This window comes from Protomyctophum parallelum (assembly GCF_964188405.1).
Source record: "Protomyctophum parallelum genome assembly, chromosome: 5".
NCBI lineage: Eukaryota > Metazoa > Chordata > Actinopteri > Myctophiformes > Myctophidae > Protomyctophum > Protomyctophum parallelum.
The window spans coordinates 54,662,266-54,677,511 of NC_139702.1; the positions used below are offsets into that span (position 1 = coordinate 54,662,266).

Sequence of the window (15,246 nt, forward strand, 5' to 3'; positions counted from 1 at the left end):
AGAGAGGACAGAGAGAGGACAGAGAGTGTGGAGACAGAGAGAGGACAGAGTGTGGAGACAGAGAGAGGACAGAGAGTGTGGAGACAGAGAGAGGACAGAGTGTGGAGACAGTGAGAGGACAGAGTGTGGAGACAGTGAGAGGACAGAGTGTGGAGACAGAGAGAGGACAGAGTGTGGAGACAGAGAGAGGACAGAGTGTGGAGACAGTGAGAGGACAGAGTGTGGAGACAGTGAGAGGACAGAGTGTGGAGACAGAGAGAAGACAGAGTGTGGAGACAGAGAGAGGACAGAGTGTGGAGACATTGAGAGGACAGAGAGTGTGGAGACAGAGAGAGGACAGAGTGTGGAGACAGAGAGAGGACAGAGTGTGGAGACAGAGAGAGGACAGAGAGTGTGGAGACAGTGAGAGGACAGAGTGTGGAGACAGAGAGAGGACAGAGAGAGGACAGAGAGTGTGGAGACAGAGAGAGGACAGAGTGTGGAGACAGTGAGAGGACAGAGTGTGGAGACAGTGAGAGGACAGAGTGTGGAGACAGTGAGAGGACAGAGAGTGGACAGAGAGTGTGGAGACAGTGAGAGGACAGAGAGTGTGGAGACAGTGAGAGGACAGAGTGTGGAGACAGAGAGAGGACAGAGAGTGTGGAGACAGAGAGAGGACAGAGTGTGGAGACAGTGAGAGGACAGAGTGTGGAGACAGTGAGAGGACAGAGTGTGGAGACAGTGAGAGGACAGAGAGTGGAGACAGTGAGAGGACAGAGTGTGGAGACAGTGAGAGGACAGAGAGTGTGGAGACAGTGAGAGGACAGAGTGTGGAGACAGAGAGAGGACAGAGAGTGTGGAGACAGTGAGAGGACAGAGTGTGGAGACAGAGAGAGGACAGAGAGTGTGGAGACAGTGAGAGGACAGAGTGTGGAGACAGTGAGAGGACAGAGTGTGGAGACAGAGAGAGGACAGAGTGTGGAGACAGTGAGAGGACAGAGTGTGGAGACAGTGAGAGGACAGAGTGTGGAGACAGTGAGAGGACAGAGTGTGGAGACAGAGAGAGGACAGAGTGTGGAGTCAGTGAGAGGACAGAGTGTGGAGACAGAGAGAGGACAGAGTGTGGAGACAGTGAGAGGACAGAGTGTGGAGACAGAGAGAGGACAGAGAGTGTGGAGACAGAGAGAGGACAGAGAGTGTGGAGACAGTGAGAGGACAGAGAGAGGACAGAGAGAGTGGAGACAGAGAGAGGACAGAATACACTTATTACACTATTACACTTATTACACTATTACACTACTATTACACTATTAGACTTATTACACTATTACACTACTATTACACTATTAGACTTATTACACTATTACACTACTATTACACTATTACACTACTATTACACTATTACACTACTATTACACTACTATTACACTAATTCACTAATATTACACTATTACACTATTACACTATTACACTAAATACACTTATTACACTATTACACTACTATTACACTATTAGACTTATTACACTATTACACTACTATTACACTATTACACTATTAGACTTATTACACTATTACACTACTATTACACTATTACTATTATTACACTTATTACACTATTACACTTATTACACTATTACACTACTATTACACTATTACACTTATTACACTATTACACTACTATTACACTATTACACTATTACACTTATTACACTATTACACTATTACACTATTACACTATTAGACTTATTACAATATTACACTATTACACTTATTACACTACTATTACACTTATTACACTACTATTACACTTATTGCACTATTACACTATTAGACTTATTACACTATTACACTACTATTACACTATTACACTATTAGACTTTTAACAATATTACACTATTACACTTATGTTACACTATTACACTACTATTACACTAATAGTACACTATTACAAATTTAGACTTATTACACTATTACACTACTATTACACTAATTACACTATTACACTTATTACACTATTACACTACTATTACACTTAGTACACTTATTACACTTATTACACTATTACACTATTAGACTTATTACACTATTACACTACTATTACACTAATTACACTATTACACTTATTACACTATTACACTACTATTACACTTATTACACTTATTACACTTATTACACTTATTACACTATTACAAATGTAGACGTAATACACAATTTCACTATTAAACTATTGCACTACTTTTACACTATTACACTTATTACACTATTACACTATTACACTAAATACACTTATTACACTATTAGACTTATTACTCTATTACAGTTACTAGTATCTCTATTAGAGAGAGAGATAGATATAGAGATAGATATAGAGATAGAGAGAGAGAGAGAGAGAGAGAGAGAGAGAGAGAGCAATATGCACAAATAAGAATGTCGCTAACCGGATTTGAACCAGTGACCTTGTGGTCCATAGGTGAGAGCTCTACCGACTGAGCTAAGCAGACTCTGTCAGTTGACTCATTCTATACAGTAACATGCAGTATAGGTATTAGCTCTGCCAACCGTATTTGGAAGACGTATTGGTTGCATGAGAGGTTTCACAAGACAACATTTTATTATTGGGTCATAAAAACTTCATTTTTTCACTTAAAAGAAATCTGTTACGATTTTTTGTTCGTATAAGTCCAAAGTTCAAGTGTAGACGTTTTTGTGCATTTTGATCAAAGATTCTGGGAGAAGATACATTTTAACTGTTTTTCATATATTTCAAATTAGTGGGTAATCTAAAGGTCAGAGGTCAAAAGTCAGAATATGGAAGTTGTTCGGCATGAGGAGACACATAAGTGTATCAAAGTGTCATTGCCAACGGTCAAACGGTTCATGAGATATGTACATTCAAAGTTTGCATTTTCAACTTAATTTTCAATTTCAGTGCTATAGCGCCACCATTTGGCCAATGGTCATGGGCTTCACATAGTCACCGTTTGGCATGGCCCTCTACCAGATTACCGAGTTTCACGAAAAGCGACTGCACGGTTCAGTCAGAACAGCTATTTTTGGCGGAAGGAGAAGAAGAAGGAGAAGAAAAATAAAGACAAAAACAATAAGTGACCAAAGTCACTGCGTGTCTTCTTGGTCCCTTAATAAATGCATTACTTGGAAGCTGTGTAATTGTAACTACTATGTCGATGGCAGTTGGTAAAATGCAAGACCTGTGGTACTCATCAGAATAACCGTTGTACCTGTTGTACCCATTGTAATTTAGTGCAGCACCCATTATCATAGTACTTGGAAGTCACTCTATGACGCCATTTTGATTACATCAGGGGTCTCCAATGGGCATAAATAGGAAACAGATATAGAGATTTTATTCCCACTGAGGACATCACTCCTTTGAGTCCTCGCCGATACACACTCCCAAGTTTTAAGTTCATGCGTTGGACGGTTCTACAGTTATTCAGAGGACAGACAGACGGGCAGAGATTTAGTGCATTTATAGATAGATATATTCTCTTGTGTATTACATTAGTGAAACTTAACCTTGTGCCAGGATGAATAGCATCCGCTGTCAGTATGGCAGGCCCAAGAATTCTATTAGAAACGTCAAACTACATTAGTTTGAGGTTTCTAATGGGACCCTGACGAAGCCTGAGTGCCGAAACCGCGTTGGTCCTTCTTTTTGTAATGTTCTTTGCCATGCCTTAACTCTTAAATAAAAAGGGCTTTTTTTTCACCTCACTGGAACAAAGTGCCTTGGATCCTCAAGCTCATATCGCGCCACCGAGTGGCGCGATACGAGCTTGTAGGTCTGCTATTTTTGAAAATTTGAAGAACGACTGACATTTTTAGAATCTGATCTCAGGTCAGAATGGGTTAATCAGACCAGTGTGTGTCCAGTGGAAACCTCGTATGAATCTGATCTCAGGTCAGAATGGGTTTTAATGGCAAACTACATTATTTGCTCTTTCTTGAACATTGGGTGTAGGCCGGGTGTAGTTTTGGTGAGTTACAGTGCATATACGGTCATAAGTTTTTGTATTACTTTGCCCTCCATTCCACTTAAACATCTCTACAAGCATGTCGCATGTAGAGATGGGGTGACTGCAACCACACCTATCTGCTTGGGTTTAGAGACATGACTAGCCTGGTCCAGAGGGGTGGGCGCATGAAGCAAGCACTGGAAAATATTGGTTCATCGATCGCACCGAAAACAGCAGAGAAAACTGACGTCACCATTATGTCGAGGGACGCCCCTCTGTGCTGTACTTCACTCTCACTCCTAGACCAGGAAATGTATCTTGTTCCACCAGGCTTTCATTTTTTTCAGCCGATGCGAACGAAAATAAAAGCCTGGGTGCCGAGGGTAAGACATGACAAGAAACTTCACCTTCTTACTTAAAAACATTGTAACAACGTGTTGTACTAAACGGTTGCTGTTTATCTGTACAGGTGCAGTGGCATTGCAGAGCACGGATGGTGGCTGGAGCCAACTTCTACATTGTGGGCCGTGACCCGGCAGGTATGCCCCACCCAGAGACGGGTAAGGACCTGTACGAACCAACCCATGGGGCCAAGGTTCTCACCATGGCACCGGGACTCATCAGCCTGGAAATTGTGCCATTCAAGGTCGCTGCTTACAACAAGGTCAAAAAGGCCATGGACTTCTACGACCCTAAGAAGTAAGTCCTTAATTAAAGTAATTGTGGCTTTTTTTGGTTTCTGTTACTTTTTAGAAACGATGGTGTAGAGACTATAACGAAAATGGCGAATCTGAAATGCGTGCCAAATGCATTCAGTCACCTTGAACATTATCACATGTTTAAGGATTTTAAAATGTTTTGGTAGTCATGTACTGTAGTTTAGTTTGATTACATTCTAAACTGCAGTGAACGACACCAGGCTGCGTACAGAATGATGCCACCTCCTCATAGGGCTTTTGTTTTGGTCCATACTCAAGTTTGATTACTATTTTCACACTGTCACCTTCACCGACGACAACGCACTAGAGTTCAATTTAAGCGGACTAAACGGGCCGGTGTGAAAATACCCGTAGTTTTCCTGTGTATGTTTGTGTTGCGTTTTCTTCCCTTTTTTATTCTTATCTGCGGTAAAAGGCCAAGCCAAGAACAATAGGATCTGTTTTGCTTTTCTTATACCCTGACAATGTTCTGTGGCTTTCTGTGCGCTTTTGAAGTGGCTCAGAAATAGCAGAGAGCTGCCATTAATTAAAGACTGTATACGGATACTGCACATGATGACTAACAAAAAATCTTGCAAACTTGCTGTGTCTCTGGGATTTGATCATGCTCCCCCCATCAGGTTATGTGCTTGGCTACGAATACGCTGACTAAAAATAACTACATATGAGCAGACTAATCAAAAGACTTTGCTTTGTTTTCCATGACGCAATATTTTGGAGACAAATTACACTTGTATATTCAGTCAATTCCAGGGATTCGGTGAAAATGGCTAAAAACTATAACGGAAGCCTCTGTCTGTTGAAACATAACCGTGGTCTAATAGAGTAGTGGTCTTGACCCCCACGTCCGGACCCACACATCACCCTGCTAGCCTTAATAATAATGAATGAATGAGCCCCCCTCCTCCCTCCCTCTGTCTCTCCCTCCCTCTGTCTCTCCCTCCCTCTCTCTCTCTCTCGAACTATGCGGTTTCCTACTCAGCTTTTCTCATTTCTCTGCTTACCTATTGTCTTCAGAAATGAAGTGAAGAGAATTCTAATGAGGGGGTAATCTCTATGCATGGTGGAGTTTCGTTTGGATATGGAACTACAACAAAATAGCTCCTTCCTCCCCTCTGTTTGAAATGCAGGACTCAGTTCAGTGACAGTGAGATACTTCTGGTTGCCTTCTGAACAGGCCAGTTATATATATATATACAGACCATAGACCATATATACAGACCATAGCTGGTATTTATCAAGCATTTAAAAAGATCGAAAATTGGTTTTGAACAGTCACACGACTGTTTCAGTAAATGTCAGACTAAATGCTCTGCAATAGCACAAGCAGGTGACAGCATGACAGGGTTTGAGCTTGAGCAGAGTATATGAATTGGAGACTACAGGATTTAAGGCCAAGTTTGATTTATTTTCGTACAGTATTTTGCAATTATTTTATGTAAACAAATGTCTAATCTCATTTCATTTGCAGGTCAAGATATTAAAACATTTCTAGCATCTTAACCGCAGACATTACCATGCCATTAATTTGTCACACAAAAGTTTTCTTTCTTTTTTCGTTTGTTGTTGGACTAGATGCCATTATGTCAAATCAAAGAGTCACTTCAGAGAATACAGGCTATATCTATTTGAATATGATTTATTTGTAAAAACCCGTCATAATAATTCATTGGACTCTTTCTCAACATGTCAGCCTTGTCAGGTCTAACCCTAGCACTAGGGAGAGAAGGCAGAGGGTAACATACAGCCGGAAAATCAAAGGCCTGGGATGGCGCCTCACGAAATTTATAGCATTCTTTCTGCTCTCCGGCCTCTCCTCTCTCGCGCACACAGGCGTGCACTTCAACAGGGCCTTGCCAAATTTCAAGAGGAATATGGATGCTCAGCTTAATTGCCCGTGATCCCCCTCAAAGCCACCCTCTGAAGTATAATGGTTCAAATCAGAGCAAGCTGTTTCTCATTGACAGTGTAATAAAGTGGTTTCTGTAGAGTTCGCTGCATGGTGCCCATTGATGGTGCAGTGGTTTGGATCCTACTCTCTGGGCTCCTTCCTGGTCCTGAGATCAGATCTAGCCAGAGCCTTGTCTCCTGCCTCCTCCGAAGGCTTCAACCCATTTTGACCTGAGATCAGATTCAAAAATTGTCTTCTAAATCCTGACAGTTTTCTGAAAAAGCTATGTTTCTATGTCAGTCGTTCTTCGATTTTTCAAAAATAGCAGACCTACAAGCTCATAGAGTGCCACCGAGTGGCGCGCTATGAGCTTGTAGATCTGCTATTTTTCAATAGCTATATTATAACAAACTGCTAACACCAAAAGGGGTTCCCGTCCCAAATGGGTTAAGACTGCAAGAAAACGATCAATTCAAGAATTTCCTCATTCTTAGCATGCCTGTGCCACACTTCACTAGGTGTGAAACTTCCAGAGAACTCCATGAACTGTAAATCTCTACAAATCAGTCAGCTTAAGCTGTCTTATTATTGTCAGTGATTTATAAAGAAGAGCTGGTGAAGATGTCATGAGTGCAAGCCAAAATTCTGTTGAGCAAATGGTTAACCAAAGAGGTAATCTGTCATGTAATTTCCTACAGAGTGTGCAGACAGCTCATTCTGTGAAGGTGTAAAAGCAGGAGCCATCTGGCAGTAACACCTGAGAAGGTGTTCTTCAAAGTGATTATGGCTATAATATCGACCAGATTTCCTCATTGAAGCGACCTATTGTAATAATTTGTTATTAATTGGTTATGAGCTTAAAATCCAGTTCTTGGGAGAGTCATACGCATCAATTAGGACATTTTAAAGAATTGCATCTTATTTTTCACCTCGCCACAGAAATGGGTTGAACTTGATGTATCCGACACAGTATCTCACATCTAGAATGCTGAGGGAAGAGTCCTTCTGATGAACTGATATGACTTTGATATGATGTTTCGTGACCAATCGGATAGGCTTCTTGAACTTGGAGTCATTATATTAAATAATACAGTTTTTATACAGTTCCTACAAATAGTACAAGCACATCCCATTTGGACTAGAGTTTGATGGCCCCTGTATGCTTTCTGTTGGTACGGAACCAATGATAAGCTTTAATTTGTGGCATTTTGGGGGGAAATCTGCGGGCCGTACAAATCTGCCTTAACCACTCCACTTGTACTGATCGCCCACATGATAGAAAACCACAGAAAAACGAAACCACATTTGACAAATGTTAGTATGGGAAGGACGTTTCATTGTAATAGCGGTGGCACGGGAATTCACTTGGTATGGATGACAAGTTGTTTTATTGCCACTAAATGGAGTAAATTACTTATCATTTACATGCTTTCTTTCATTCTATGCCTATGTATTATTTTAAGAGAAATTCAATTTAGACTGCTTTGTTATTAGAAAATTTGGTTTCAAACTAGCAGGGTTCATCAAATATTGTGCCAGAGTTTATGAAAACATAACCGAAAGTTTAAGGGCTCTATTTTCGTCAGTGCTAAACCCCTTATCCCTAAACTTTTGAAAAGTTTGAAAAACATTGTTCAACTAGCCGATCTACAGTACATCAATACGCTGTGAGTTTGTACATCAGCTATTTGAACTATTCAAAAAATGTTTTTCAAAATAGTAAAATAGGCAAAGAAGTTTATAGGGCCCTAAATCTAATCTCATCTATAGTCATTCTTGTCACATTTTAGTGCAGGGCTGGGTATAATTTGAAAATGTTCAATTCCAATGAATAGTGTTGCCTAAGGGTTTGTATAAATATTCAGTTGTTATACGTTATAATTCAATTGTGTAGTGTAACAGCTTTTATTTGAGTAAAACGTATTCACTTGTGTGTGTGTGTGTGTGTGTGTGTGGGGGGGGGGGGGGCATGACAGGCAGCGAGAGGTTCCATATGTTGCTTGGTCGTATTCCAGTTATTTATGTCGTAAAATTGGGGCGCTTCGAGGAATATTTAAGGGAGGATTTAAATGACGGTCGTTTTCACCCGTTGACATTTATCAATGCTCCGACCAAATCTACGCCAGGGTCAGCTGGATCGGCAGAATTTACACTCCATTGATAAATGAGGGCCGTAAAGTTGCCAAACCTCGACCCGTGTATGGGTTGAGGGACAAATCTCTCTTATCTCCATCTCATGCAGACTGTCACATGCACGCAGGTCTGAGGTCTCCTTTCCTGAGACTATGCTGGCATGGTCTGTCACCTTTGATATGTAGATGGCATTCTACGTGTTGTTTTCAGTTTTATGTCAGTTTTTTTAAAATTGATCGACAACTTGTTAATGGAAGATTTTACATCCTCTCACGAAGGACTCACAAAGCGAGTGTGGGGCAGCAAACACCCAACACTTACATTCAAGTTATTTTTCAGTCTGACTTTGCGGATTACAGATGCATTTGAATGACAGAAATCTCAGAGAAAGATGGAGACTGTTAGACAATGAATGTGTAACTAATTACATGCCATGCTACCGTTTCAAAACTTTCATGGCTCAGGTAGAATTTCAGGTAGAATTCTAACTGCACACCGTGTGTGTGTGTGTGTGTGTGTGTGTGTGTGTGTGTGTGTTGTGCAGCATCTCATTGAACTTCCGATGAGTCTCATTATGTTTCCCCGTTTCTTTGTAGCCATCAAGACTATGATTTCATCTCGGGCACACGTATGCGCAAGATGGCTCGTGAGGGTCAGAACCCACCACCGGGCTTCATGGGAGTAAAGGCCTGGAGTGTGCTTAAAGAGTACTACAAGTCACTGGAGAAGGCAAATTAAATAGGGAACGCAGTGGTTCCTTCAAATGGTTCAAAGGTTGAATGCAGAGGACCACTCGACAGCTTTCTAAAAACCCATTCTCTTGTGGATTGCCTCAGTTCGTCACATAAACCCACTTTCCAGTCACTCACAAGGCTGCTGTTACTGTTTTTTGTCTTATTACTGTCTATTATTGTCTATTTTTACTATATAATGTACTGTATGTCTTTAATTTATCTTTGTTTTGGCTGAAAATGGATGTGAACATACTGTAGGAGAGGTCAGTACACCGGTAAAGAGTGGGTGTTTCATACAGAAAGAACAAATATTCCTTCTTGTAACAAGACGGTTCAAACTTTGCTGTATGTTGATTGCAAGCCTCTAAATGGTTACCAAAAAAAAAGAGTTAAACTGTTACTCTTCTGTTAATTCAGGTAAGAATATCAAATATTGACTTACGGTACCTGCTTGCAAATTCAATGTACTGTTGACCAGTACTGATGATATTAGTATAATGTTTGTATTCATATTGTCTACAGTAAAAGGTTCTTTACTCCACATCTTCTCTAAGTGGCAGTTGCCAAAAGATATGGCATACACCAGTGTTTGAGGTAAATGTTTTGTGCCTTGGTCTTTGTCAAATTACTATCTTCAGAAATTGAATTCACATGCCCTCTTGATTGAATTAGAGTGTGCTCACACCTGGTTCTTGTTCCACTTGTCTCTTTGTTTCACTGAAACGGTCCAGTAGTTGAAGAAATGATCTGCGAAACAGATGAGCATTGAAACGGAGCTGAGAGAGATATGCAATCCTACCCTTCCTATAGGCCTTTAGGAACATCCCTCCTTTGTTAATTCTCTTAAATTATCCCAAACATGTACACACTGTCCCGATGTGATGTTTTATCTTTTAACTATCTCGAAGAAAAAAAATGTGACCTTTCTTTTTATTTCTTAGTAACGTCTTATTAATTGTTTTTGTATGTTTGTCACTCCTAATCTGTCACTCCTAATCTTTTGTGTTCAGTCATGTCAATGTTCTCTTTTGTATTGAGTTATTACAGTTAGTTATTTTCCATTTGACTTATTCCATTTTGTTATTTTTGGTCTGTGTAATCAGTTTGGTAATAATCAGCAAGAGGACATATTTGTACATAATCACCCTTGTCCAATAAATCATTTTTAGCAAATGGAACAATCGTTTCACTAATCTTTGTGTAGACTTTGGCACTCAATTCAGATATATATGTATATATACACACACACATGAAAGGGACTTAAATTCACATCTGCAAAGATTTTCATTTAATTAATCATTTAATAATCTCAGATATACATATCACTAACTTCAACTTGACTGATTGTATGCTAATGTAAACTTGGGTTTTATGGTGCACATTAAATTCCATTTTACATTCACAGACCGTCAGTGAATTTGTCCGCCTTGATCTTCTTGTAACCTAAGCAGTTCAAATTTAGACATCTCGTGTTTGTGCCAATTTTCACAATGTTTGTGACAAGCCTGTATGTACTGTATACTATTTGTCATTTGGCTGAACACCTTATTCCTCTTCTAAGAAGTCTTAAGTTAACATCTTACCTTTTTGGAACTGTGATCTCCCAAAAGTACAGGTTGGTCGGTTGGTCAGTCATGTCTATATTGAATGAGACAGACACACTATAGCCCCCAGTCCACACACCCTGCACCAGCTGGTTCCCAGATGGAGTATAACCCAGTGAAAGTGGAACACACGGGGTTAATCCCAGGCCCTAAAAGAGTCTCCGTGTCAGAAGTACCCTGGATACACCATCTAATCCAACTCCCAAGATGCAACCAAGAGACCTGCCAGCAGCAATTTTTCTACCTTTCGCCAGATCTGGTTCAATCTCAACGTCTCGTAATCAAGCCTCGGACCTCAGTCCAACTTCAAAAGCAGAGCTTGTTTTCGTGTTGGAGATGATGGAATGTTTTCGGGGGAGGTTGCGTTACAATTTTTTTGCTCTTCGTCCTTTTAATTCTTACTTTTACTGAAAGGAGGGTGAGGGTCAGTGCTTTGGTGGTTATTATTAACATGTCTGGGACTTATCCCTCCAACACCTTAATGCCTCGTTATCACAGATATAAAGTATATATCTATATCACACGCAGAGCATTTTGTAGATCCTCGCTATTGGTCTTTTCATCTATGATGTCGGGGTCCCTTTTCAGAAAGATCACCCAGTCTAATCAGATCTAGCTTGGATTTATTTTAGATGTATATCCCTGCCAGTTTATCCCATTCTGACCGGGCACCCATTTTGGCGTTAGCATCATGTTATGCTTTAGCTATTTAAAAATAGCAGATCTACAAGCTCATATCGCGCCACCGAGTGGCGCGATACGAGCTTGTAGGTCTGCTATTTTTGAAAAATCGAAGAGCGACTGACATTTTTAGAATCTGATCTCAGGTCGGAATGGGTTCATCAGACCAGTGTGTGTCCGGCGGAAACCTCGTATGAATCTGATCTCAGGTCAGAATGGGTTATTGTTACAACATGGCACGCAGCCAGGGCGAAGTTCTACGGGTGCCAGAGTTGTACTGCTCTGTGACTACTGTTTACATGACTCTTGCTTTACTCGGCTCACCTGTCCCACCTCGTTTAATTGACTCAAATTACTGTTGCGTGCAGTTTGAAAAGTGACAAGCTGTATTAGTCACAGCTGTTTAAATTGAGGGACGTTTGTGCTGAAGTAGGTTTTCAGCAGCCTGTAGTCTACCAGTTAGGAGAAACCTAACCATTTATATAAGATAAGGATAATACAACATGTTGGCTGGACTTGTTGGATATCGTCTAGCAATGCATGGAACATTTTAATTATGAATGTCATACATGATTTGAGTTCATTAATTAATAGACTTATTGTTGGGCAAATCCAAAAATGGTTTGTATTGTAAGATGTGCTAGTCTGCTATACTTTGCAAACTTTACAGGGGGATCGGGTGATGCATACAAAAATGTTTTTTTGCCTGCATTGTCAAATATAATTAGGTTTACACATGACTAGTAAATATGAACCATATCTGAACTAGGAGCATCCTCTTTGGAGCAGAAATACTGACCCATCTATGGCAGATATTACATGCTTATAACATCACCTGCCCCATCCCACCACAGCAGAAGGTCGACTTCTTACAGGGACTCCAGATGCATTTCCTTCCAATTTCCCTCCATCTGGATTGAGTTCCGCTCAGAGCCAGTCATGAAAAAACATGCTTCCCTGTTCAAAATACAATTCGATCAAGTTAAATGACAAAAAACGGACTTAATGAACAATTTCCTCAATGATCGCCTTGGCGTGTATGTAATTAGTGCCCTGTTGTCCGTTTTCTTTTTTTTCTTTTGATTCTTTTCATTTTCTTCACCGATTAGTTGTAAGACAATTTTACCAATGTGGAATTGCCAGCTTCCTACCCATGTGTTGTTTGTTGTAGCGCCCGTCGATGCCAGAGGCACCGCAGTGGAATCATTGTCCTCATTTACAAATTGGCAGACCTCTGATGTAACTCTGACATGACCATAAACAAACCTTATACATCCATATATATCCATGTCACTATAGCCTCAGACATAGCCATAAACAAACCCCATATGGCAATAATAGGCATAATATGGAGATCTGGTTGTCCAGAGCCATGGATCCGACCTCTATGTTGCTGATATGGGACCGACCGACTTTCCACTCGGCGTGTGCATTGGCAAGGACTCAAGGGAGTGTGGTGCCCGCAAAACAGAGCTGTTCGGATATGCGCTTGTCCACAGCCGCAGATCCACCCAATAGGCCCATATATGGGCGTGCCAATATACAGGGTATGTATGGGCATATATGACATCAGGAATCCATATATGGGCATAGCTGGGACACAGGTAGACAGACAGAGATACTGAGATCTCCATACCGGGATATTGGCACAACAGGGACACAGACAAAATGGGTACTCTGACAGAGCCACCGACACTATGACATCGGTTTAGTTGGCATAACGTTGGCGTGTGAGCCTCTAGTACAGTATACATAATGCGTAATAGGCCTACTCATACTCTTTCTTTTTTATCAAACATCTTATACAAGGCAAAGTCCATGCTAATCCCAAGTAACAATGATTTGTGATCTGCAGTAGAAAAAGCTGACTCTGTAAAATCTCACTGGGGATTTAATTATTGAGAGGGCTTGACTTGTGGCTTATATCATTGCATAATACTTTATTACCACTTGTATTTTGTTGACAAGGGCACTATGATCCTGGAAGAGGAATGGTGGTTTGTGGTGACTTGTAGTTATTTTGTGGTCTTTTCTATTTATTTATTTTTAAACACAATTTCTGTATGCTTTGTCTGTAACGTATAGGCTTGTCTCTCGTGACCTGGCCTCCACAATGGGACCACCTGATTGAATACATGGTTACAGCAAATATGATTGACTCTTATATTGCATTTGCCTAATGCCGTCAGGCAGCCTCTGTAGACATTTTTAAAGCTCAGCTCAAGACCCACTTCTACAACATTGCCTTTAATTGATCTTGTATTTTTTATTTTCACTGCACTGCATTACTGCTTGTTTTTTAATGTCGTTGCCTTGCTTTTCTTTTATTCTCCATTGTTCTGCAAAGCACTTTGAGCTGCATTTCATGTCATGAAAGGTGCTATACAAATAAAGTTTTATTATTATTATTATTATTATTATATCTATTAAGGATTATAGCACTGATTCCAGACCAAACTCAAAGTCTAACAATGTTTCTCAAACCTTTTCATGGGCCCCCAATGTGATTGATTTGATTTAACTTGGAAAGTGTACAAATGGAACCATGGTACGAATGGAACCATTTTCCATTTGTATGCTCTCGGAGTTACATACACATAACCAAGGTGGGGATCCCCTGAAACCTCCCAAGGACCCCTAGGTCCTTGGGACACACACATGCACACACACACACACGCGCACACACACACACACACACACACACACACACACACACACACACACACACACACACACACACACACACAAGGTTTTGTGGCATGTGGCAAATTGTTTGCTGCTGACTTTTATCAGACTCAGCTGTCCATTTGTGACATGGTCCCTGAAGTCCTTTGATAACGCTTTTAGACAAGATGATGATGTTAAGACAAATTTATAGACAAATTGTCTATTGTCACAATTTATCAGTATGATTTTTCAAAACACAATTGGAAGTCTTCATCTTGGATTAAAGCACAAGAGGACTGGAAATACTGAAAAGTATCTACGTATGTGAGGGAAAACGTTGACAGCACCAGTTAGTGAGTATCCATACTGTAGTCATGACAACCCCCCCCCCCCCCCCCCCCCCCCGAATATGCGTCCCCTGACTCCCCTCTCTTCACTATAATGTCCAACAATGCATAAATACTTCACAAACCGTTATAAAGATGTATATTAACCATGTTTGTCATGTGTCTGCCCCCCCCCCCCACACACACACACACACTCAAACACACTGACTGAAGCATATGCTACAGTGGATATATTATGGCTGTGGCCAGCCATGCCACAAATCATTGTCCGTGCCACCACTGCACAAACATACATCATGTGGTTGATAAGACAGACACTACTCTTCTAAGCATGCTGTTGATATTGGATACAGAAGACCCTCATTACTATGAGATTACTGTACTTTGATAAATCCTGCTGCTTTATGATTCCCTTGTCATCGCACCATATCAGGATGAGACTAGACAGCCTGGGGAATATTACCTTAGGAGCCAGGGGCCCAATATATAGAGATCACACACGGAGGGTTGGGG

The 15,246-nt window shown here is 40.7% G+C and overlaps 1 protein-coding gene across 1 annotated transcript in view; it reads left to right on the forward strand.

Moving 5' to 3' along the window:
* The window catches only part of papss1 (3'-phosphoadenosine 5'-phosphosulfate synthase 1), a 38,281-nt gene extending 27,672 nt beyond the window's left edge, over window positions 1–10,609 (forward strand). The window contains exons 11-13 of the mRNA XM_083765647.1: window positions 4,427–4,656; window positions 9,297–10,304; window positions 10,343–10,609. Coding sequence (XP_083621773.1) covers window positions 4,427–4,656; window positions 9,297–9,438 — 372 coding nt within the window. The 3' untranslated portion in view covers window positions 9,439–10,304; window positions 10,343–10,609. The remainder of the gene's footprint in view (window positions 1–4,426; window positions 4,657–9,296; window positions 10,305–10,342) is intronic.
* Window positions 10,610–15,246: the final 4,637 nt, after the last annotated feature.